Here is a 26119-nt window from a genome sequence, read left to right as displayed (position 1 = left end):
TTATCCCAGCGATCCGATGTTCCCTTTGGATACTGCTGCAAGGCCATTTCAAGAAGTTTCTGTTGATTTTGAGTCCACAGTTCTTCTGGTGCACGGCTTTTCTCCCTTCTTCTGCTTTCATCATCACTCTCTTCCTCTTGCTCAGTGTTATCAAAATCTTTCTGACGTCTCCCTCTGCCCTTCTCTTCTGGTACCTCTTTTGTTGCCAGCAGAGCCGTTTCAGGTGCTTTGACAATTTTTCGTCTGCGGTGTCTAGTTTCACTTGCTATGGTCTCCTTTGGATCTGTCTGAATATCCATCTGCTCTGATATAAGATTGTAGTTCCCCTTCTCCTCCACTTCCTCTTCCTTTTCTCGCTGGGTGATTATGTGATCCGGCAGATTCACGTTGACTTTGAAATTTTTGGAATTGTGTGCCAGTGTTTTAAGCTCTGAGAGCCTAATGACACCTGTTAGAAGCACTGCTGTTAGACTTCTGAAAAAGCAAAACACCCCGCAAACAAACAGGGAACAGCCCACAAATTAAAGGTTCTCAGAATAGTGCAGAGTGGCCAAAAGCTTCTCTGGACTGATGGCTTAAGAAAAACAAAATTGAGAAATCAAGACATTCAGTTGATCATCAAGGCGATGAACTTTGCCAATTAGGAGATTATCTCATCTATGGGAAGTGCTACTAAATTCCCACACTGATATAAAGAAAAAGAGCAACCTGAACAAATGACCAAACCCCACAATAAACAGAGTAAGAAAACCTGGGAGGATGCAGCTAAAGGGCCAGAAGATCTTCTCTTTTCTCAAAGGCAAGGTTGCAAAAATCTCTCTGCAGAGCAGACTCTGAAAGGCACAGCTATCACCCAAACCCAGTCATTTTCATAAGCACACACCTGGTGTATATGTAACAGAATCCTTCACCTGTTTGGCTTTCAGGGTAACCTGCATGAAAACAACAAAAATGAAGGACTATTAAAAAATTGTATCACTGCAGCTATTGAAGATTCATTATTAGCTTACCACAAAACACCTACACTGAAGACACAGTGATTATGGTGAGGCTGTTGTTCTTTGGTTGCCTTTGCTCATATGTGGAGTTCAAACTGGCTCAAAGTAACCTTCAAGATTTTGTTCTTTCTAAACTATTCCTGGCTTATTAAAATAATACAAATGACGCTACCCATTTCTATCACCATAATACACCACAGTTGATACTCAAATTTTATTTTCTTTCCTTGTTAAACCCTAATTTTCTGGCCTAAAAATACCACAAGGATGGGGAAAAAAGAACAAGTAAGTTATCTACTATGTATTAGTTTCTCAATACTGTACAAAAGAACAAAATAACCCGCTTAGGTCCAGATGATGAAGCACAGAAGTGGACAGGCATTCAGTCCCCAAATGAAAGGTAACAGTTTGACTGCCAAAGATCAGCAAAGACACCTCCTAAGTCCTGGTTCTGCAATAAAAATTATTACTGATAGTCCAGAGGATAGAGAGCTACTCGATTCAACATCTCCATGTACACCGAAATCTCAGTCCTGGGAGAAAAGTAACATTAGTTTTAACATTTTTGGATTTTTTAGAGTAAAAAGTGATTGTTTCAAAATTTGTTGTTTGTAAACAAATAGGCTTCCTCCCCACCCAGAACAAGGAGCTTCCCCAAATTCCTAGACTTCATTACAGATAACAAGCCAGGCTTCACTTAACTTTAAGATTGTTTAATTACTTAGCCTCTTTGCTATATAAAACGACCATAGAATTCTAGAATGGCTTGGGTTGAAAGGGACCTTAAGGATCATCTGGTTCCAACCCTTGTGCCATGAAGACACCTTCCACTTCACCAACCAGGTCTTGAACACTTCCAGGCATCCGTGGTTTCTCTGGGCAACCTTTTCCAGTACTTTGCCATGCTCACGGTAAAAAAAATTTCTTCTTAATATCTCATTTAAACCTACTTCCTGTCAGTTTAAAGCCACTGCCCCTTGTCCTATCACAACAGATACTCGTAAAAAGTCCCTCTCCAGCTCTCTTGTAGCTCCTTTTAGATACCAGCCTACAGTCCCAAATTCAGGTACCACAAAAAAAATCTTAAAATGTAGTACTCAAAGAATTACACAATCTTCTTAATTACTGAAATGTTTTATAAATACTAGATATAAATTTATTTTTTTTTATTTTTGAACATAAGGACTTAATTAAAAAGCCAGAAGATTAAATCAAGTAGTCAGAATCACTCAAATCAAACTTAAAATGTGAGCAGGCAATACACTGAATCAAACTTGATACTATGTAGGATGGGTTCCCTGTGTTTCCTGCTCTCTGAACCCGGGACCTCAGATGTTAACATCCATTTACTGTAAGGTGTGTGGTAGTATGCTGCCCAGAGCAAACATAAAAAATACATCACTTACAAAGTCATGAATTCCTCTGTACAGGATTTACCCACAATAGGAGTCATTTAGGCCTCCTGAGCCACAGCACAGACTTTGGCTGTTTTAGCTCCCTATGTTAACAATAACAATTATTCCCTACTCACAGCAGCACTAGAGAGCAAACCTGCCAGAGGGTTGTGTGAAGAATTAAATTCTGTTAGAAGAATTAAATATTAAAATTCAAGATTTTTGTTCTATGACAAGATTCATAAGTGAGCACTTCAATAGTTAAAATACCTTGGTACCATCTGCTCCTAGTCTGGTCTGTTTGGTTCCTCCCACCCACCTTTCTGCCCACAAAATTGCAGCAGTTTGCTATAAAAATAGGCTGGTGCTGGATCTCCTTAAGGAAATGACAGCAAGACTTAACAAGGCAAAGTGGTCTATTTTCCCTACAAATTAAGCCTCATTTTCTGGGATGATTAAGTTCAAATGAAAACTCTGTGAACAATGAAATCCCAACTCTAATTAACCAAAACCTTTATCCAGAGGTAGACATCTGGCACAGAAAACTCCAGTTTCTACTGTTGCAGCACAATAAAGTTTTAATTGTTCAAAGAAAAATGTCAGAATACTGTAATATGAACAGATAATTTTAAGTGGCACTAACAGTTCTGGGATCTCCATGATCCCAATTTTGAAACAACAGAGGGATCTTCCTTGAAAAACATGACCCATTAATAGAAATTGCCTTCCTTAAAATTATATTCTAAAATAAGTAATATTAAAATGTTTGTGTTCCATCTTTAGCAGTGTCTCTACAGCACTAATGATTTAAAAGGCTGAGAGGAATAGAAACCATTCTTGACTGCTGAACAGAATGGATCCTTAGTGGTGTCCAGCTACGCATCTTCTAAATAGAAATCATGTTATATAAACTGGATTATAATAGATTATTTTCAAAAGAGGGAGAATTTGCCATGCAAACAAGTAGCTTTTAGAGCTTCCTGCAATGACGCAGTGGATTCATTGTAAATATGACAAGGCCCTATCTATCTTCATGTATTCCAGAAAACTCCCTAAACCATATTGCTATCTTTAAAGTAGGTCTTGCAGAGATTTACAGCCTGCTTATAAGGACACAAAGGTAAGAAAAAGAGAGCAGAAAGATTCCCTGAATAAAATAGAGCAGAATGAATTGCCAGCAAAGACATGTACCACGAGCTACTTCTTCAGTGCCAACTGAGTTCACTTTTCTCTCTGTTGAACCTCTGATGTTTTCAGAGGTCAGCAATCATCACTTTATCTTTCAAGCTGAGACTACATGTGCAACACAAACTTTGCTTTGGAAGAGATGAAAATCAGCTGAATTTCAGTTTCCTCTACAAGACAGGTGTCCCCAAATTCTGTTAGTGTATGTGTCCCATAATAGATATAAATTCTGCTGCATATTACATCTAATTGGACTAGAATCTAAACCATCCCTCTCCATTTGAACAGTGAAAGATTTTGGTTTATTCCCAGATCCTGACTGCCTTTCATATTTCCCCCTTACATGCAAAAAAATCAGGAGTAAGTATTTCCATAGGCTATCTTATGCTGGCCAACCTCAGTCATTATAGCTTGGTGAACCCAGATATAACACTTGCAGTAAGTTACTCCATTCATCACATCTAATATTTCCAAGACTGTGTTTTGAAGGCTTTATGATATCTGTTCATATTTTGATGGACTTTCAATTTGAACAATCACCAGGTAAGCTGGAAATAACAACTGTGTGTATGGTTTAGATACTGAAAATCTACTATTTCAAACACTGAACAAGCACCTACAGTTGACATAAGTTTGACAACTCATCAAATTTCCCACAGCTTTACTATCATCATTCACAGGTTACAGGGGAAGATTATTTGTCTATTATTATTTTTGTCAGCTTTCTTCTTCATATGGATGTTTGCAAGTCCTTTTCCAGGTGCTATGTACAGTTCACGTTTACTCCAGCTCTTTTCACTGAGAGTTCAGGTATCACTTATTTAGGCTTCAGATTTATGTGTCCATCAGCCTCAACTGTCATTGTCATTCCAGATGCTGACACAGGGCAAAAATCGTTAACATGTCAGTATTAAACTGCTGAGGATTATTAGGAATCCAGCCTATGGAACATATGAAATTGTATTTCAATTTGATCTGTTGGAGTTTAATCATTGTTCTTGCCACTCAAATCTGCAGACTCTTCTGTTGCCCGTTCCTCCAAGCTTTTTGACATCCTTAATATCAATTTAAATTTCCGCTCCAGGGGTGAATAGTGTTATTTACTAGCTAGTTCCTAACTGATTCATAAAAAATTCACGAAGTTATGCAACATCAGTTGCTCCATTGCTCTCTCTACGCAATTCTGTAGCATAGCTTGCTCATATGATATCATTACCTTTTCACTAGTTAACATATACTTGGAAAAACTTATTTAAAGTATGAAGCAGTTGTAGAATACTCTCCTGTAGTTATTATTGCTATTTGTTCCTGTATAATGCTTTAAAATAACAGTTTTCATGTATATTAAATTATGAGTTTTATCCTGACTGTGAGAAGGTGTGTTAAAAGCCTGCTGTTATTGACAATAGCTTTCACCAGAGTATTAGCCAACCCCCTTAAGAAATCCTGGGTCTGGGGACACCTTAAATAATAAGGATCAAGACTGTGAAATTGATTTAAAACAGAAGACAAAAGATCTCATATTCCTGCAAGTATTTGTACTGAACAGACATACTGCATTATTTTACAGGAATCAACTTTAAATGTTGCAGTCCACCAGGGATAACAGAAGTCACAAATAAAGTCAGGTAATATCATGCACAGTGAAACAGATTTCCTTAGACAGATAAAGATGACAAAAAAAACTCTATGCAAGCAATCAGATCGCTGGAGTAGAAATCAAACTATCTTACTATGGGACCTACAGAAAGAAACCACAGGAACAATTTGCTTCTGAGAACTCCCTTCTGGACTCAGCTTCAATAGCTCTTCAGCTATAAAAAGATTCTATCGAAAGCAAGTGGGATTAGTGGGATGATTTTATGTGATGAAAGCCAGACAGAGCTGGTTTCCTCCTGTACTGCTAACAATTAGTCCAGATCACAAAGACTAGTTGCTACTTAACAAGTCACCTAGCAGTAAAAACATTTCTCATCATGACCATCCAGATGTTAAATCTCTTATTACCCTGGACACCTGCCACCTCATTCAGATGGGACAATTCATACTTCAGAGATACATAGGAAAAAAAAAATTCAGAATCAGCTTAAAAAACTCTCAGATGCACAGGCAAAAGCAAATTTTGCTATCACATGAATGAGAGGCTACTTTTCACCCTTCAGGGAAGGCAGACAAAAAAAGCACAAAACTGTGACAGACCTAGAGGGAAAACCCTATAAAGTCAGGTACAGTGAAGCTGCTGGTGCTTAACAGAGAGACAGAACGCTTTTGCAGAAGATGAAGAGCAATTCCCCATTCTCATAGCAGCAGCCACGGGCCCAGCAGCTCAGCTGAGCCCTCCAGCACCACTCCCAGCCCAGCTCCACAGGGCACACTCCAATTTGCCATTGAAGCCTTCACCATTCGCTGCCTCCTGGGAATCTTCTGTGGGGCAACAACCTACCTTCCTTCTCTAGGACAGTATTGTGATTGGGATTGCAGCAGATAACCACAGAAGTACAAAACTCTCGGGTTCTAATGATATTTTAAGAAAATAATGTGGGATTTGTAGAGGAAGAAAATCTACATCACTTGGCATTCCAAATGTATATAAACTTGCAAAGAAGGATGACGTTATGGTGGTACTGAACACCGAAGGGTCTGGAAACATTTTTTATTACTCTCAGCATCTTCCTGAGCAGAAGTTCTCTGAGTATTTACTAAAGAGGTCACGGCTTCTCAGCATTAACTATTAGAAATTTGCTCTCCCAGTAGCAGTCTTCTGCACCCAGTTATCTTCCTGCATGCTCCCCATCTAGTTATGTCATGAAAAAATGCCAAGATGTGTGGAATTATGGAAAAAAAAATTAATGTGAAGAAATCCTGTGAATAGTTCAGATTATTATGAAGCAATAAGGAATTTCTTGTATCTTTGAGGCTGAGTTGTAATCACATTTTTTCTTACTAGGGAAAGCCAGATACAGAAGGATTTTAATGCCTTCCTGGCTTTGTCAAAGTAGGAGGTTTTTACAGATCTAACCATCCAGAACCACACAGAATAACTTGCCAAATTTAAAGTTCTCCCCTTAAAACCAAAATACTACCTGCTGCACTGAATTTTCTTCCAGTCTAGATCTAAACAGCTTTTTTTTTTCATATCAGCCACAACTGTATCAAGCTCTGTTTGACACAAGTCAGAAAACAAAAATGACCCATTCTTTTATTTCCATGCAACTCAAAATTTGTTGCTTTGTACACTGCCTTTCCTTTTAGACACTAAAAGAGCTGCTAAAATGGTCTTTCAGTTTCACCAGATTGGGGAAACTTCAAATCCTGAGGCATTGAGCCAAATCATTCTCCACATTTCCAAGTATTCTCATTTGCAACTTAGAAGATCATTTGAAATAAGTATTTCAAATTAGATCTACCTTTGTTTTGGCACTGCTTGTAACAGTTTAGTAGAGTGTTACAAGCTTTCCCAAAAGTTGGTAATGTAACTAATCTCTAGCCACTGTGTAGGTTAAAATTGATACTAACACAGAAAATGAGTATTTTAAGGACAACATTCTTGAAAGAACTACAAAACATGTTAAAAATTTAACTGAATTTGCTTAGAACCACCAGTTGCAGCCAGCAACAATACAGTTTTCTTATGCTTATGGGCTTTGAAGTCATATGTGATTCTGAACTTTGTCACTGAAACAGAAATCCCCAGAACAACTATAAGTTTAATTATGTGGTAGTTTAAGATGTGGCCTGCAAAAAAGGCAAATTTGACCTAAATCACCAGATGTAGAACTTTCTCCAGTTTAAGTCCCCAAACAGTTAATTTAAAGCAGCAAAAGAACTGATCCTTTTTTTTTCAAGACACGAAGAGTTTTGCAATTAGAATTGAGATAATGCTGGAGACTTCATACTGTGCTTGGTTTTTGTCAGTTAAAATCCATGAGAGAATCATGAGAGAGCCTATAGGCACTCATGCAGGAGAGGAGTTTGACTCAAATGCCCACTGCAAGAACTACTTGGACATCTTAATTTGTTACTGATGATACAAAATGCATTAACTTTTTTTGACAGTCAGAAATTTGAATTCTGCAATGAAATTCAAACCCAACTCACTGTGAGCTGAGATATTACATTAATTTACAGCACTCTATAAAAAGTTGCAGCATCACTGGCTTAACCCCTTCACAAGCCACCTATTTGGACCAAAAATTTCTGTCCCACTGCCTTCTGTGAAAAAAAATTTAAGGGAGAAGAAAGAAAATTTTATGAGACAAAAAGTCATTTTGTTTAAAAGGGGCATTGTACTGCCCAATCCAGTAGAAATGGCAGGGGCAAGTGTAGGAGTGCACAGAACAAAACTGTATAGTGAGAGTGCTGTCAACAGCAACCACCTTTTCCTCCCTCCAAGTATCAACAGAGTCACTCTGATGTGTCTGTGGGATTGGACAGGTGTTTTGAAGACTTCACTCTCAGATTGAGGGATCCACATGACCTATATATTATCTAAACCCCATCTTAGATATTCATAACCTCTCTTGGACCTCGATCTAGGTCTTTATATTTCAATAAGCAACTGGGAGAACTATTGATTACATAAATATATGCAAACTGCTAAGGGTGAGTGTCTCAGAATATCCACAACTGGATTGCACTGTAACTGAGTTAACATGGACACAGTACACAAAATGAAATGTAAAGCAGTCTTAGGAAAACAGTTAATCTCCAGAAGCAAAAGACATAATAAATTCATGAGCTTTTACATATGGACCACTTCTCATATAGATGTTTTCTTGTTGGCAAAGTAATGAGCTTGCATTTGTCAAAAATAAGAAATCTATTTTACAATGGCATATAAAGTGTAATGAGTATGAACTCACACAGTCAGAGACTTACAGGCTGAAAGTGTTGCTTGGGCATACAAGAGATATCACAAAATAAGCACCCTCCCTCCCCCAAACCTTATGCTTTTAGGTTTCATGGTAATTCAGAATGTCTGCCACCTGGCTATTGTTTTGCTGTCTACCTCACTGTTCTTCTATACAGGCAGCAAATCCCAATCAGTCTGTTTTTGCAACACAAATGCATGAGATTAGTGACTGCAGGAGCAAACAGAATCAGTTTAAATCCTATAAGACAAGTGAATGATATTACTTCACAAGTATGAAATCTGAGATCTCTTTGCCTTTAATTTAAAAAACCTGTACCTAATAATCACATTAAAGTCTGTTTGGCATGCCAGACAGCTTTTACTTCCTCTATTATTTTTACAATTTGAACGTCCTTTGTAGTTACTGAAATTAATTTATGCCTTTCAGCAAATATTTTTTTTAAACTTTTTATCTATAAAGGTTGGTATTGTCAAGTACAATATACTTCTATAATTTCACATCTAAGTGCTTTTTTCTCGATTTTTGAATTCAACAAAAGCTGACAATCATTATTATAAATCTTCATAAGGCTTAGCATTTGTCAAATCAAACAATGTAATTTTTGCAGAAATACTAGTATTGCAACTCCACTCCATTCATTATTTATACCGTGTTGTAGAGTGTTCACAGTGCTTAAGAAATTCAAACATAACTTTTTTATTTTGTTTTAAAAGGTCAATTATTTCCTTAAGTATTGGCAGACAGGAATGAGAACTAACCCTGGAGCAACAAATTCAGCAAGGAAAATGGGTCAAAGAACAGATGTTTGGAGGATGACAGAGAGCAGTGGTACAGGTAACCAGGTCAGCAGGCAGGAATCCTGATTAGAGTTAACTGAACTCCATTTCCCTTTTATAATCAAAATACTTGAAAACCTAATTTACAATAACAGCCAATTGCAATAAAAATTACTTAAAATGCTGCAAAAGCTTTCAGTTGTGAAAGCAATAAGATTTCATTATACCACGCCAGCTGAAAACCATCTTTATAGGAAAAGATTGCTAAATTCCCTATATGCACATATTGAAGTGACAATTAGCAATTTAAATAATTTAAATAAATAAACATACTGATAAAGTGAGCACAACTTAACCTCATCGATTTCGGGTCGATTATTCATTGGCTGTTAAAAGATGTCTTCCCGAAGAGAGACAAGATAAACATGTCCTACATTTACCATGACAGAAGTTAAAGTAGTAACCTTTCTTACAGTACGCCTGTACCACGGCTGCAAGCCTACCCTAGCTATGAAGTGAAAAGCACAGGAATATGCTGCAAAGATATTTATGCTGACATCACATGAGGCAGCATAAATAGAAACAGTAGAGCTGAATGAGCTCAGAGGCATGGATGTAGCTGTTTATTGCTGAATTTTGGCTGCCACTTTCCCAGCAGCCTGCATCACACTGGGTGGATGTACTTATGTGGACAAGGAATAGCAGCTGACAAGAAAGCTGAAGGAACACTATTAGAAATTACTGAATTTAAGAAGTCAAGCTAAGGTATATGCAATGATTACTGACCAACTATGGTGACTATCTGGCTTTAATTCTACATTTTAAAAGTGAATTCACACATGCTTCCAATTGTAGGGAAGGCTTTGTTTCCTCCCAGATAGCTTGCACTTGCTAGTGTAATCACAGACCATATGAAGAGAAGGACCTAACCTCAGGCAGAGGCACTATATTGATGTTTCTTGCAGATGTTTGTGTAACCTGTTTTTAAAGATCCACAAATATGGAGACTCCACAGCAGCTTATTCCACTGCTTTATCATCTCCATTGTAGTTCTTTGTCCTTCAGAGTCTAACTCTGCAGCCTCTGATTAAATTGGATGCAGTAACTTCTTGCCCTGTAAAACTAATACAGTGGACAAGACCCTTCCTCATAATGGTTTTCTTTTTATGTAGTTGAATACTTACATTCTCAGTTCTTTTTTTTTTTTTTTTTTTTTTAGTTCAACAACATGAATTCCTTCACAATCTTCCCTTGTAGACAACATTTTAAAAGGAACCTATTATTCTCACCTGGACTCCTATCAAACCACATGTATAAGTGCAATACTGAAAACTACACACAAGCTAAGGATATAGTAAGTTCAAACAACACCATGAAGCTGAAAAGTTAAAAAAGTCAAGAACACTCTCCTCAAGTTGCTGCTTCACACTGCTTAAAAATTGCAAGTGGAAACACAGTTGGATGTAGTAGGAATTTATTTCTTTAAAAAATAATAAATTTAAGACAACATAGAATTTTTCTTTTGGGTGGTTAGAGGGAGTGAATTTCACTGATGCTCTTCTGATATAAATTAATGGTTTCAGTTTATTCTTTAAAAAGTTTTGAGGTTTTTTTTAATTTTTTTTTTTTTTTTAAATTTTTCTGAGAAAGTAAGCTTTGAGACAAGCAACAGTGGAGACAGCATTTTGGGCTGGATTACTCTGACCTATTTTTATTAATAACTATTAATCTACTGTTAAATAAGGTTTGAATGCATAAAATCACTCAGAAACAAGTACATTGTACCTTATCAATTCTTTATATCATAATGATCTGTGAAACGAAAACCAAGCCTCACTGCTCTGGATTGGAGGAGAAGAAAGAAGCAGACACCAATCTCAAAAGTATTTCCTACATTAGGAAATGTTAGAAAACCAAATTCAAAATCGTTCTTGAATGCTTTTCTTTTTTAAGACCTAGTACATTTGCTAGATAATGCATAATTCAAACCCTCTCTGGCACGATTCCTGTTAAACCAGCTGTAAGCAAGGCATTCCCAACCTCTGCTACAGAAGCTGTTTCAAAGCAGCACCTTGTACACCAGAACTTCTCTCATTGCTCTGCTCCCAGCAGAAGCCAGGAACAGCTGTTTGGGCAGCAAACGCTGCCTGCACATGCAAACACCTTTTTTACCACACACAAAGTTTAACAACTCAGAAGTTTCTCCTGCAGCTTTACCATAACATTTATCTAATTATGGTGATGCCAAAACAAAATAAGAATCCTTGCTATAAATTTAGATTCTATGTTATCTTCAAGAAATAGACAGGATAAATTGTACATCTTATTGAATACTGAAATCTTACTGAATGGAAATATCTGAAGTAGTTTCCAGCTTCACCATTTCTATTACTGATGCAGTAACAATCTGAGACCCAAAGAAGTTTCCATTAAGCTTCTGTTTAAAACATTCATTTTGTAAAACATTCGGGTTTTTTCCTCAAAATACCTAATTACTGCAATTCTGTATAATGCAATTATAAAAGTAGCAGAAACTCTAATAATTACTTTGTGTCAGGAAACCTGACCTAGCAGTTGAAAATTTTTAGAAAAGTAAAAACTTGTGTGGAGAACAATTGCATTAATCATATAGTTGGAAGTTACTAGAAGTAAAAAGGATTACACTCGACCTTTCTCCACACATAAAATCCCAGAAATTCTTTTTTTTTTTTTTCGTTTTTTTCCACCCAATCCCCTTTTTTTTTTTTTTCCCATACCATACAAGAAAATGGCAGCTCTTGGAACAATCACATTTCTTTCCTTTTGCTTTCCTACTCACTGAAATAAAACAGCAGGTTTCTGAGGACCTCTCATCTAATGGAAGAAACAAGTGAGCTTCGTATTTCATTTTCCAGTACTGGATGTATGCAAGTATGATGGCCAAATATATTATGCAAAGGATTCTTAATACACACAAGTCAAGGAATAATGCAGACAGTGGGTGCAAAAGGTAGTCTGAAGATAGTGTTAATTTTCTGATGGATGGATATAGAACCATTCCACATGTCCATACTATGTGTATCAAGATAATCAAATTTTCCAAACCAATCTCAAAAGCTCTTTGCCATGAACACTGTGTACCACCAACATACTAACAATATGTGAAATATTTTTGCTGTTAGTATCAGTAAAAGTAGTATCTTTTTAATAAAATCACTCCAGTCCAGTAGTATGAATACTTCAAGAAATATAATAATACTGAACACAATAAACCTTAAAAAACCTAATTTAATTTGATTAGCAGGTTAGTAACTTCTTGCTTACATTCACTATTTTGCACATAATGTATTGTTGTAAAATTAGAATAATGCAAAAGACTTATTTTTTTAGTATATGTATCAGAACAGTATAGGTGCATTAAAACTTTAAAATAAGTTCTAAAAAGATCTTTTTGTGATTATATCAACAATGAAAAAAAATTTAAGAAGTACACATGTTTCCCAGAAGACTATAATATTTCAGTGTAGTCAGTGGCTTTGTTTCCCATTATTTAAGGTAATTCCTGAAACATGATAAATAAAGAACATCTAATCTCAAAATGTACATGAAAAGATTTAAACATTATTCTCATTAACCCCTACAGAGCCTATAAAATAGGGTCAGCTGAAAGGGCTTTCAAATGGTCCTCAGCAGACACTACATCATGTTCTAGTGATCTATTGCTTGAAAAGGAAAAGTCTTTTACAGCCTAGCCCCAAAGGGTTTTAAGATCATAACACTTAAAAAACATTGGTATCTGGTACATACTATAATATATGAATTAACAAGTACAATTATTTTACATAATACAATTTTTAAGCATGCTATGATACTGAAAAAGGCACTGAAATAGTATCATACACATTACTCATTTTAAAATCTGTAAAGATATTTCTGCTTAATTAATGGAAACCACCTGTCCAAACACCATTAGCTCATATGCATTTTTTTAAGGACTGGCTTGAAACAGAGATGTAATCTTTAACCAAGTCACACAAACATTCACTTGCAGTGAAAGGAGGTTGCTACAAAACCTGCAGCGCATTGTTTTTCTGTTTTAGGTTACAGTAGCTGAAGTTTGTAAGCACCAGAATTCCCCATCCAGCTGATCAGTTACAGCTGTTAATTGTGGAGGGAGAGACTGGCTGCCAGCTGCTGCTTGCATAGTTAGTTAATGGTTCACTTCCAGGTCCTAAAAGGATTGTAGCTTCTCTCAAAAGACAATGTCGGCCCCCATATATGTCTGCCTTCTACACTGCCTGTCTTGTTCTGGTTTGTCATCCTCTACACAATGCAAATCTGAGTGAACTCACATCTGCCACTGATCGACCCAATTCGTGAGCAATCTTTTCCCATCGACCGGGGGTCCCCCCTGGGAACTTAACCATACTTCTTGTCAGCTGGCTCAGGTCCTCCTCTGTCCATTCAGGTGCCTGTAAAACATTTGTAAAACATTCATTACTCTGGAATATTGGACATTTATTTGCAAGGTAATATACGGACAAAAAAATGTTTAAACAAATTAATCTAATAATGTAAAAAAGAAATAAAAATCTGGGTATATTCTCTCTGTCTTGTTGATGAAAATGGATAAAAACAACAGACCAACAGTAAGATACTAAAAATACTGAACACTCAAAAATTGCACGCTGTCTATTATGTAGACTAACACATTTAATTTCTATTAACTTTAATGCAACATACATAACACAACACTATAAAAGGCGGTAAAGATAATAGTCAACAATACTTTTATTAGATTATGGGGTTATGCAAAAATAAGATGGGCCCAAGCCTGAGAAGAACTTAATCTGACTAAAGACAACGAAAAATGTTTCTGCAAATCCATAAGAAACAAAAGGAGAGCTAAGGAGAATCTCCATCCTTTACTAGACACAGACAGAAACAATGACACAGAATAAGGAAAAGGCTGAGGTACTTCATACCTCCCCCTTGCCTCAGTCTTTAATGGAAAGATCATTGGTCTCCATATACCCAGTCCCTAACCTGGAAGACAGCACAATGAAGCCACCATAATCCAAGCAAAAATTGTCAGTGACCTGACAGACACAAGTCCATGGGGCTGAATGGGATCCACCCAAGGGAACTGAAGGAAATGCTGCTCACTGAGTCCCTTTCAAACATTTACCAGCACACCCAGCTGACTGGGGAGGTCCCAGTTCAAGAGGTTTCCTAATGTAATACCCAACTAGAAGAAGGGTTAGAAGGAAGATCCAGGGAACTATAGAGCTATCAGTCTGACCTAGGTGCCAGGGAAGGTCACAGAGCAGATCCTCTTGAGTGCCATCACATGGCACATGCACAACAACCAGGGAATTGGGCCCAGCCATCACAGGTTTGTGAAAGACAGGTCCTGTTTCACTGACCTCATCTCCTCTTCTATGAAAAGTTGACCCACTTAGTGGATGAGTGAAAGGCTCCGCCTGTGCCTACCTGGACTTCAGGAAAGCCTCTGACACCATTTCCCACAGCATCTCCTGCACAAACTGGCTGCTCATGACTTGGCCAGGTGCTCTGTAGGACAGGTAGAGAACTGTTGGGATGGCTGGGCCCAGAGGGTGCTGGTGATTGGAATCACATCCACTGGTGCTCCCCAGGGCTCAGGGCTGGCACCAGCTCTGTTCAGTATCTTCAGCAATGATCCACATGAGGGGATCCAGGGCCCCCTCAGTCAGTCTGCAGACACACTGAGTTGGGTGGGAGTGTTGACCTGCTGGAGGGCAGGAAGGCTCTGCAGGGGATCTGGACAGGCTGCATTGATGGGCAGAGGCCAGAGGTCTGAGGTTCAACAAGGCCATGTCCCCGTGCCTGGTCCTGCCCTTGGCTCACAACAACCCCTGCAGTGCTACAGGCTGGGGCAGAGTGGCTGCAAAGATGCAAGTTGGGAAAGGACTTGGGGGTGCTGCTCAACAGCAGCTGAACATCAGCCAGCAGTGCCCAGGTGGCCAAGAGGCCAATGGCATCCTGGCCTGGATCAGCAACAGTGTGGCCAGCAGGACCAGGGCAGTGACCATCCCCCTGTACTCGGCACTGGTGAGGTCACACCTGGAGTTCTGTGTTCAGTTCCGGGCCCCTCAGTTCAGGAAGGACATTGAGGTACTGGAGAGAGTCCAGAGAAGGGCAATGGAGGTGGTGAAGGGTCTGGAGCACAAATCTGATGAGGAGCAGCTGAGGGAGCTGGGGATGTTTAGCCTGGAGAAAAGGAGCTCAGAGGAGACCTTATTGCTCTCTAAATTACCTGAGATGGGAAGCTGTGGCAAGATGAGGACTCTTATTACGGTAATAAGATCTAAGGGAAGAGGAAATGGCATCAAGCTGTGCCACAGGAGCTTTATATTGCATATTAGGAAAAGTTTCTTCACCAAAATGGTTTTAGAGCATTTTAACAGGTTGCCCAGGGACGTGGTGGAATCGCCATCCCTGGAGGTATTTAAAAGACCATGTGGATGTTACACTTGGTGGTCTTCATAGTGCTGGATTAATGTTTAGAGTCAATGATCTAAAAACAGCCTTTTCTAACCTGAATATTCCATTATTAAGTCCCAGTTTAAGACACAAAATTTTAAACATTTACTTAATTGCCTAATATTTTTTCAGCGAAGACACAGAAAATATCTCCATTTTGACATATTAAAAAAGCCTCTAAATTAAATAGAACACTTAGCTTTTTGTCACTGTTACCATCCTGTGTTGTTTTAGCACTCTAGCATGAACCAGGAATGAAATCCATTGACTCTAATATTCCATCATGATGATTAAACAACATCCCTCCCCCCTTCCTAAAATGCAGTTATGCCACAAAACCAGACCGGATGCTTCTACTACCCAATAACCAAAAGATATAAAAATGTTTTACTCTACATGCCAAGCTGTTAACAATGACTGTCTTCATAACGGCCAAATAAAAGTGAACAAAGCAAGGAACAATTAGAGCAGTTTAAGGCATGAAATCGCGGTTGCCTCAGAAGGCAAAATGCAGTAACCGTCTTTGACATTTGCAGCATCTTTGGCAATGACTGCAGAGCCAAATCTTTGTTATGATCAGTAGTTTGCCATTTTATTTATTTTTAAGGAATTCTTTATGACATACCTCTTCTAATCACCATTTCCGATAATGAACAGGCACATATCAAGTGGTTTGCATTACAGAGCCATCAGCACAGAACAACAGTCAGAGGTGAGTGACCCCAGGGACCATCTCCACAACTACAGCAAAGCTTCTCCCTGACACTAATCCTGCCTGTCATTCTCCCACTGTGCTCTAACCACACTGACATCCGCCCGCCGCACTGCAAGCTTAACGGGGCCCTTCCTGACTTTTTACTGTCTCCCCCAATCAATGGTTCAAGCGTGCTCTTTTCACCACGTCCAAATGGCAGCTTCACTCATAATCAAAGTGCATTGCTCCCGTTAAAGGGCTTCCCGAAAGGCTTCACCATTTGCATTCATTTGCAAAGCAAACTACTTTTATTCACTTTGTTCTGCTATCAAGAGTGTTCCCTGAAGCAGATAAATTGGCATAAATACAACCTGCCACTTAAAAGACAGTAAATAATAGCCAATAGTAGCAAGGATTTTATCAATCGTCCTGGTTTGGATCCATGTAGTCCTTTATTCAATGCTGAAAGCCTCAAACATTCATAGTTTTTAATACAAGAACAAAATTAATTATCTCTGATGATTCAAACACAAGACACTTAAGTAATGTGTATGTATGTGAGAGATCTCACACATACATTGCTTGCATTACACAATTACACCCTGGCCTACAGAAAAAATTACATAAAAGAAGAAAAAAGAGAAACACAAAATTCTCCATGTTGCAAAATAGCCTTATTACTTTTACTGGTTTAAACAAATTAATATACTATATATTTTATTGCATTATACTCCACATAGATATTTTATATGAAAATATGTCTCAGGGATTTTTGTAAAAAATTATTTCCAGTGTTTAATGTTCCACTTATAAAAAATTATATCATTGTAATTTAAATTATGAATTCTTTTAAAAAGTTCTGGTCAAAAGCCTTTTGTTTAAAAATCAGCCAAATTTCATACTTCAAAATTAGGGTTAATAGGCGGTTTACTGTAATTTTCTATTTAATTTGTACTAAAACTTGGTGGTTTTGTTTGTTTGTGGGGTTTTTCAAAATAGAGTCACAGCTACATTCACAGCTATACTCTCTTACCATATCCAAAGCATATCTAAGCAATTACACATGGAAATCAAGATGATCTTTTCAGTGATATACAGATATCAAAAGCTTTCTGCTAAGTTTTATTTTCAGACTTTTTTGTAAGCTTTGATTTGTGCCCACAGTTTTACTAACCACTTGCAAATATTACAGAATTCGTGAGGTTATCTTTCTAAATAATGGATAGAACTAAAATAATTCTGTAGATCTGTATTTATTTACACAGCTAATTCAGTACACACAAATTCATTAGCTGCATTAAAATATCAATTTCTTAATCTTATTTCAAGACAATAATTTTAGAATACAAAGATCTAAAACATTTATAAATTTGGAAAATCTCTGAAAAAGCTTTTTTTTTTTTTTTTTTTTAGAAAATCCACTCTCAACAGCAAAAGCTGTAAAGGAGCTTTTGTGAATTTGCAATTCCTCAGCAACAGTTAATTGTGTCTTTAGATGCAACAGCGCCTACTGTGATCCAAGTACTACAAGCAGCTACGAGGGTGGTCATGGTGTGAATGTATTCTCCCTGTTCTAATCTGTAGCCAACTGTAACTGCGAGAGTCAAATGAATGCATAAACATACTGCTTTGTCACCTAAAACCATGTGTGTCCAATATTACTGAAACACTGGGCCAAAATTCATCTCTACAGTAAAGCAATGGAAGACACCACATGGTGAGGGGACAGCTGTTGTTACTACACAAGCATTCAGATTTTGCATCCAAAAAGCCCCATTCTGGGATTAACTCCCCATACTGAATATAAAATTAAAAGTACAGAGTTATGGTCTAAAGTCTTTAAAATGAAAATAAGTTACAAGTGTAGGTATAAAAAAAAATCATAGCATTCTCATAAATAATAATCCTTTAGTATGATTTATCACACATAGCTGGCAGTATTGAGGGATTAGTTCACCCAAACCACTATGCACCTTCTATAGAAAAGAAATATGAATGTGGTTTATTGTTCAGCATCACTCTTACACGTGCATCTGCACTTGGCAATTCCATCCCACTTCTTTCAGCGTGACAGTTTTACACTATTAGGATTTTTTAAAATATGAGCAACACTATTTTCAATTACATTAAAAGCAAGTTTTTAGACAACAAAGCACTTCTTGTCGAGATAAGTCTGACTCATTTAATCCTGTTAATAAGTATAGAACTATATATGCTTTTATTGATAAAATGGAAAAGTGGCTGATATTTGAGAGTTTTTAAGGAAACTTTCCGAGTCATTTACAGTACCTTGACATTGAGATAATTTCATTTTTCTAGATTAAATTTTAGCTTTAGATAATTTCTTCCTGTCATCAATATACTGTATATTCAATTAAAGTAACAGTGGTATGGAAGTTTGGCTAATGTTTCAATCTATTTAGAACTTCGCGCTATACTTCATTTAATTTTGGTGATTCACTGATTTTGAGCACGTCTGGTCCATGATCTTGCAAATAAAATATGAGGCAGCATCTATTTAAAAATACCTGTACAAGTATTTTTAGACCAAGTGTCTTAATAAAACTGTGGACAATTTTGCAAATCAGGAAACATTTAACCTACAAGATGGTGATGTTTTGGTCTAGTAACTAGGAACAGAATGTAAACGTTTTCCTGATTTCATTTTTTGCTCATCTTATTTTTATTACAATATTCTTCTATATTGTTACAATTTCTTGCTTTACTTGCAAGAAGTTTGAAGTCAGTCTTGTTTTACCTAGTCTGATACACATTTGGCATTGTGATCTAGCTGTTGCTGAATACAAAGAGTCTTGCCCCAGTTCTAAAGATCTGTTGTGAAGCTCTCAAGATCAACTAAAGGGTATTAATGATCTGAACTCATATTCAAAGCCACATGTTCCTATATAAATAACCCTTTGGTCCTTCAAAGCTCTTATTCACATTCAACTTTCACTAGAACTGTTTTTATTAGGTGAGCCAACAAAAACAAAGACAGCTATGCTGTTTCAGAGCAATAGTCAGAGCAGGTCAGTAAGCTCATCATTTGTGTTCAGGGAGTGCAGCAGCAGCAAACTTTGTGATAACAAGAAAAATCATGTTTATCATTCACTCTTTTCAGTCCCACCCTTCTCTGAAAAAACAGGGATCATATGCACATACAGGAGTTAGATGAAGGCAAGCATATAGGTTACCTATGCTTCCCCTAATATTCTCCCAACTAATTATTTTCATCTCAAGTAATTTCTCTAGCCTGATATATTTTATCTATTTAAATTTATTTATCTCAATCTGTTTTTCAGGTTTTTTCCAGTTTCCCATGAAACTATGTAAACTTTCTGGATTTGCAACATCATGTTCATGAGGAGCTGCACATATCTGCTACTACTATACAAGAATTCAGCTTATTTTGTGTTTGAACCTAGCTCCCACTAGCTTTGATGACATCTGGCTCTTGGCTTTCAGAGTCACCTCCAAATAGTCTGCATCTACTGACTTCCATGTCACTTACAAATTTGTTCAAAATACCCCTCAAGAGTATCAATACTCAAGAGTATTCCTCTGTAAGTTGTCTCTTTCTGGCTAAAAAATTCTGATATACTCAGCTGTAAAGCCATGTTACACATAACACTTCCCACAATGCCTTTTTCTAAACCAATTCCATTGTAACCAACCTCTTTGAAATGAGGTACCAAACTGCACAGAGCAGGATCAACTGTAAGCTATACAGGGGAAAAATTATTCTTCTGTTTTGCACTTTATTATTTTCTTAATAATTTCTAACAATTTGCATTGCTAGAAATGGTTTCTCCTTTTTTTTTCCTAGAAATTCCAGGCTTTTGGAATGACTCTGAGCAGATGTTTTCAGTGAAGACAGCACTGATAACTCCTCAAGGATCAAGGTCAGCTCAGAGCTCATTTTCTTGTGCATGAAATTTGGACAGTCATCCACTATATCAACCTTTGCATCACTTTGAATTTATATACTGGGAAATTCTTCTGCTATTTTATTGCTCAAGCAGTCAAACTCCTAAGATCACTCTGCACTTCTTCAGTATTTGTTCTCCTGTTCACTGTTCCACACAATACTAATATTGATAAACTCTCTCACCTCAAGAATCATCTTTTTACCATATTAGCATCTTCACTATATGAATACATTGAACAGCAAAATTCCTAGCAGAAATTCAGCCAAACTGCACTGCTAACCTTGCCCTATTGAAAGAGATATTTGTTTCTACCCTCCATTTCCCATCTTTTAATTAATTATTTGTCCGGGAAATAGCTTTTCTCTTAATCCACAACTTTTTTCCTTCCTTAGAAGCCTACAAGCCTTGTTAAACCCTTCTGGAAAATCAAGCAGACATTATCAATCAAATCGCTTTCTCCCTGCATATTTGTTAATTTTCCTATGAAGCACGAAGGGTTTAAGGCAGGACTTCCCATTATAGAAGCAATATTCAGCACTCCCTGCAGGTCATATTTACCTGATGCTCACAAATTCTTCTCCTTGTATCAGTTCTTTGTTAGTTTTCTCTAAACAGTTGTTGAAAGTACAGGCCAGTAAAGGTCCTTGAATTCCACAGACAACTTAATAAATATGCAGAATGACACATTTGCCATTTCAGTCCCCAGGCACCCATGAATATAAACAGTTACTTGAATTATTTAATCCTTAAATTTTCTTTGAACTCTGTGTTGCACATCCTCTGGTCCCAGTAACTTAAATAATTTAATCTTAAGCAATATATTACAGAGGTTTAAAATAACATTAATTTTAGAATTTTTCAAAGCAACTACATGTAAACATGAAGATATAAGTAACTGTCTTCTCTTACAAAGTTGTCAAAATAATAACCTAACCATTTTTTGTTTATACTATTCTTGGACAGGAATGCCTTTGGCATTAAAAGCATTAAAATATTAAACAATATACTTAAGTAGACAACACCTCTTAGAGAAGAGTGAGAACCTAAGAACAGAAGCACGAAGTTTCATCTGCCTCAGTATCAGGCCCTCTACCACATGCAGCAGCAAATGTTTTAAGATAGAGATTATTTCCTTCCTCACTACTGTCCCCAACACGGATTAGTGATTTCCTAAGCACAAAGTCTAATCCAGTTGGTTACAAAGCCAATGATGAAGTTGCCCACTCTTCTCATCCTGTTTTTGCTCTAAATCAACATCATAAGCTGGCTTTGTACACATTCAGTTTCTCACTTCTTACCATACCCTGCTGCCTTTTCATTTCTCTGTCCCATATATTTCTGTTGTGCTCTACAGCTTCAGATATAATATAGGAGGAAGAAGGGGAAAAAAAACACATTAAAAAATAAAACCTACCAAAAACCTCACTACCAGGAAGCCATGTGATTTCTTTACCTTCTAAACCCACAGCTGAAGAGAGTCCATAGACAAAGATAGTACCTCCTTAGAGAGATTTTTTTACACCTTGCCTTTTTAAGAATGAGGATTTCAGAGACATATCAATTAGTGCTACCCTGAATAACTCTGTTACCCCTTGCAACTCACTGCACTATAGTCCATTTCCAGTACTGAACAGATCCTTGCAGATTTATATAAACTTCTCTAGTAACATTTTGCAGTAACAAAAATGTATCTGTTTCCTGTTCTTGACAAGCATTACTCTAAAGATTTTCCTTTCCATCTTAACATTACTTTGTGTCTGTAAGAAGTGTTGCTGACAGAACCTGTCAAAACCTTTATAAAATCCAAGTGCATTGTAAAGCTCTAATAGTAAAGCATAACTTTTCTTTAAATTCACACTGACTTCTTACTATTATTTTTAAATTGGCACTCCTAACAGTACCATTCATTTCATAACTTCAAAAAATTACATGGAATTCATGCTAACTAGTCTGTACTTCCCAGAATGATCAAGTAAACTCAAAAATTGGTATTCTATTTCTATCTTTCATTTCAAGGCTCATTTAAGTAATTGCTAAAATATTAACAGCAGTATTAAATGGATTTGATATTAGAGTTCTTTTCAGGTCAACGAATGGTGAAGACCATTGTTCCAAGCAATTTGTTATTTATCATCCTCAGATGAACACTTCAGTCTAAGACATTCCCCTCTCACTTGTCTTCCACACATGATGTCAAAGGCCTCTAAACCTCCTTGTAGTAAACATAGGTGAAAAGGACTTTTGGCCCTAGCATCTTCTAGAAACTGCTTTATATGTTGATCATTCAGTATTCCATCAAAATCCTTGATAGCGTTCCTTTCTCTATTTCTTTGGAAAATAAAAAGCTGTAATTTTTTGTTCTTGGGCTTGCCTTATTCTGGATTTGCATAAGCCTTTCCCTTTCTGAAGCTCTTCACCACACTGGCCCCTCAAAGCAGCTATCTTCACTTTTTAGTCTGAGACAAGAATAATTTAATTCCAGTAAAATGGTTATATTCCTCCTCTGACTACCATATTAGTTGTTCACAATTTTGACAATTTTCTTTTACCTTCAAACTATATGCTGATCTGTAAGCATTGAAACAAACAAACAAAACCAAAAAATCAATCCTCCCATCAAAAAAATCCCACCAAAATTCAACTCTGAGAGTTTAAGCATATTACAAACCAAAATGCAAATACATCCATAAACATAAAATTCCAATATCACAGTTTCCATACATTTTCGGGAAAACAAAACCAGTTGCTATCTATTCAGAAACAACAACTAAAATATTTATTTACAAGTATACTTCACAGCTAATGCAGGTCAAAAAGTAATTACTTTTCAGCTCTCTCATTCCTAAGATGTGCCTCTCTCTCTCTCTCTCTCTCTCTCACATGTATCTTAACCTCAGCAGGAAGCCGTAATGAATAAGAGATTCTTCCACCACCACCTTCAACAGCATTATTTGGTGCTGCTAGGGTATTTCTAGATTTGGAAGAAGCCATACCTTAAGACTGAAGAATCTATGTTCAAAAAGACAGACAAAAATCAGGGGAGGAGAAGGATAATTAAATATAAGTCAAGTTAAGAATCACCTACATGGAGCAGTAAGACTTTTTTTTAAATTTTATGACTATATTCAGAAAGTTGCAAATACTTGGAAAGCTGAAACAATACTGAAGTATTAATCAGACATCCTACAGAAAAGGTGGCAGACAGAGACTTGAAAATGAAGCACAAGATGTGCTGTATACTCACAAGATGAGTGCTGTTATCCTACATTCATTCAAACATCTCTACCTTTCACTTCTGGCTATTGGCCTTTCTCTGTCTTCCTCCCAGACCAAGCCAACATTTAATAACAAGTATTTTGCCCCCTAAAGGTCCCTCTCCAAGTATCAGTAGACACCATTTCCATCCCTTCAGTAATTTCTAGATTTTCTTTATAACTATTTTACACTTTTTATGTAAGTCTCTAAATGACAAAAAAACCATTCAGAGTTGATTTTCCTTCCCTTTTCCTACTCATTATTTATTCCTACTTCAAGAATTCAGAGCCAAGAGGAGTTTTTAATACTGATTTTAAAAATGCTCTATTTCATCAATAATGTGTAGAGGAAGACACAGCTAAGTAGTAAATCTTAGGTTTTGCAGAATAAGAATATCTCAAAAACAACTTTATATTATTTTAATAAAAATATTTTCTTGTCAGTAGAGCTAAAAGTGCTCAAAAACTATGACTTTTTAATGCCTAGTCATTGATATGAAGTCATCTGGTTCAAGCTACATCACCTTGGATAAACAGGGTGAAAGAATGTAAACACCTAGTATTTTGTTGCAAAAATCTTTAGAAATATGACAGAAAAAGTGAGAATTCAGCAGACTGTGGGTGGAATTTTGGTAGCCAAGGCAGCCTCTCTGAAAGGAGGTAAGGGGCTACCCTGTGTTGGGCACTGCAGACTCACTGCAGGACACAGCTGAGCCCGTGAGCCAAGCTGGTGGCACCTCTGGAAACCTCTGGTGGCATTGTATTTAGGAAAGGGCAAAGTGCTGCCCAGCAGTGAGAGGAGAAGTGTGAGGAACAGCCCTGCAGGCACCAAGGTGAAAGCAGAGCAGAGACTCCTTGGCAGCCTGTGGAACAGACCCACACTGCAGCAGGAAAAAGTGTGAGAAGGAAGGAGTGGCAGTGAGGAACTGTTACAGACTGACCAAATGCTTCCTACCCCAACACTCCGGGCCACTGGGACCAGGGAAGACGGAGAAGAATTGGGAAAGGAGTTAAATTGAACCTTCAACTTCAAGGTGAGTGGAAAAAAGGTGTTCTAGGTTTTGTCTTGATTTCTCACAATCCAACTCTATTTCACCTGGCAATAAATTAAAATTTTTCACAGTCAAGTCTATTTTGTCTGTGCCACCAATTTGTCTTTCTGAGCCAGTTGTGTTGAGAATAAGGATTGAAAGAGTGACTGGGTAAGGACCTGGCATCCAGCCTCAGTACAGCCACTGAAGAATTATGAAGTACCAAAAGAAATGGTTTGTATCTAGAAGTTCTGGGGAAGAAGTTTTTGGTGGTATCTCCTTAAAACTACAGGAGATTACCAGCATCTACAAATGCTGCTGGTGGTTGCAACAGCACAAATACCAGATTTTAAGTAAAGCTCTCCTAGCAATAAAACAGTCTGCAGATCTACCTCCATAAGAAATACAAAAAATTTCTTGCTTATTGGTATAACCTATCAAACTGGTTAAATTTCCTACACCAAGTAATGATAATTTTAATAAAAATGTACTTCCTCAGTGATTTATGTGTTTCTGAAAAAAATTATTCATATTTTTTCTTTTTTTTACTACCTTATAAAAAAGGAAAATCTTCCATGGATGTCTACATCCTAAAAATGTTATTGTCACCCCTTTTAAGTGGCAGAACATACTGGTTGACTTCACTTAAATGCTAAAGCCCTTCATGATCACAAAGGCCCAAAGAGATTACAGATAAAAAATACAATTCTACAAAACACAGATAAAATGAGCACATATGAAAAGGACACACAACCAAAAAAAGAGGCTGTTAGACCATGAATGTTCTCATTTAAAGTTAGAGAATAATTACTCCCTACATAGTCCTCAAACAGTATCAGAAACCTAAATGAACTAATGAATTTTCTACCCCTGTTTTTTTTTAAACTGGAGGTGTTTCGAAGAATCACTTCTATTTCGGTTTTACTTGATCAGGAAGATACAAGACATCACTTATATCTGATGAATAAGATGTTTCTCTCCAAATACTTTCTTACAGTCAACTAAAACTGACATCACCCTGGAATTGTTTTAAGACTAGGATTAAAGTCCACAAGTAAATACACACCACTTACTACAGTACAGAACTGAAGAGCAGTTGAGGCTGGAAGGCACCTCTGGACATCATCTGGTCCAACACTTGGCTCAAGCAGGTCCACTAGAGCCAGCTGCAAAGGATCATGACCAGTTTTTGAATATTGGTCTCCAAGGAGGTGGATTCCACAACCTCTCTGGGCTACCTGCGCCAGTGGTCTGCCACTCTCAAAAGAAGAGCATTCCTGATGTTCAGAGAGACATTCACATTTGCAACCATTCCTGTATCCTGAGCCACAAAGCCCTGTTAGAACAGCTGAATTTGGGTCAAGGTGCAGGTCATTTATCAACTAGGAAATTGTTAAGAAAAATGAAATGTTTTTCAAAGTTATACTTCTTAAAATTCTACACAGTTTTCTTACATTGTACTCTTTCTACTTTCTTAAGC

At 37.1% G+C, this 26119-nt stretch overlaps 1 protein-coding gene across 1 annotated transcript; it reads right to left on the bottom strand.

Moving 5' to 3' along the window:
- Positions 1–5: 5 nt before the first annotated feature.
- On the bottom strand, positions 6–26021 carry LOC131574495 (dnaJ homolog subfamily C member 1-like; the record flags this gene model as incomplete). Its single annotated transcript, XM_058828966.1, has 4 exons — positions 6–448; positions 884–932; positions 13559–13678; positions 25713–26021. Coding segments are annotated over 4 exons (921 nt in total), but the record flags the coding sequence as incomplete, so codon positions are not given.
- Between the last annotated feature and the right edge of the window lie 98 nt (positions 26022–26119).

The sequence above is a fragment of the Poecile atricapillus genome, unplaced genomic scaffold, assembly GCF_030490865.1.
Source record: "Poecile atricapillus isolate bPoeAtr1 unplaced genomic scaffold, bPoeAtr1.hap1 scaffold_358, whole genome shotgun sequence".
Classification (NCBI taxonomy): Eukaryota; Metazoa; Chordata; class Aves; order Passeriformes; family Paridae; genus Poecile; species Poecile atricapillus.
This window is presented reverse-complemented; position numbering and strand designations above follow the sequence as displayed.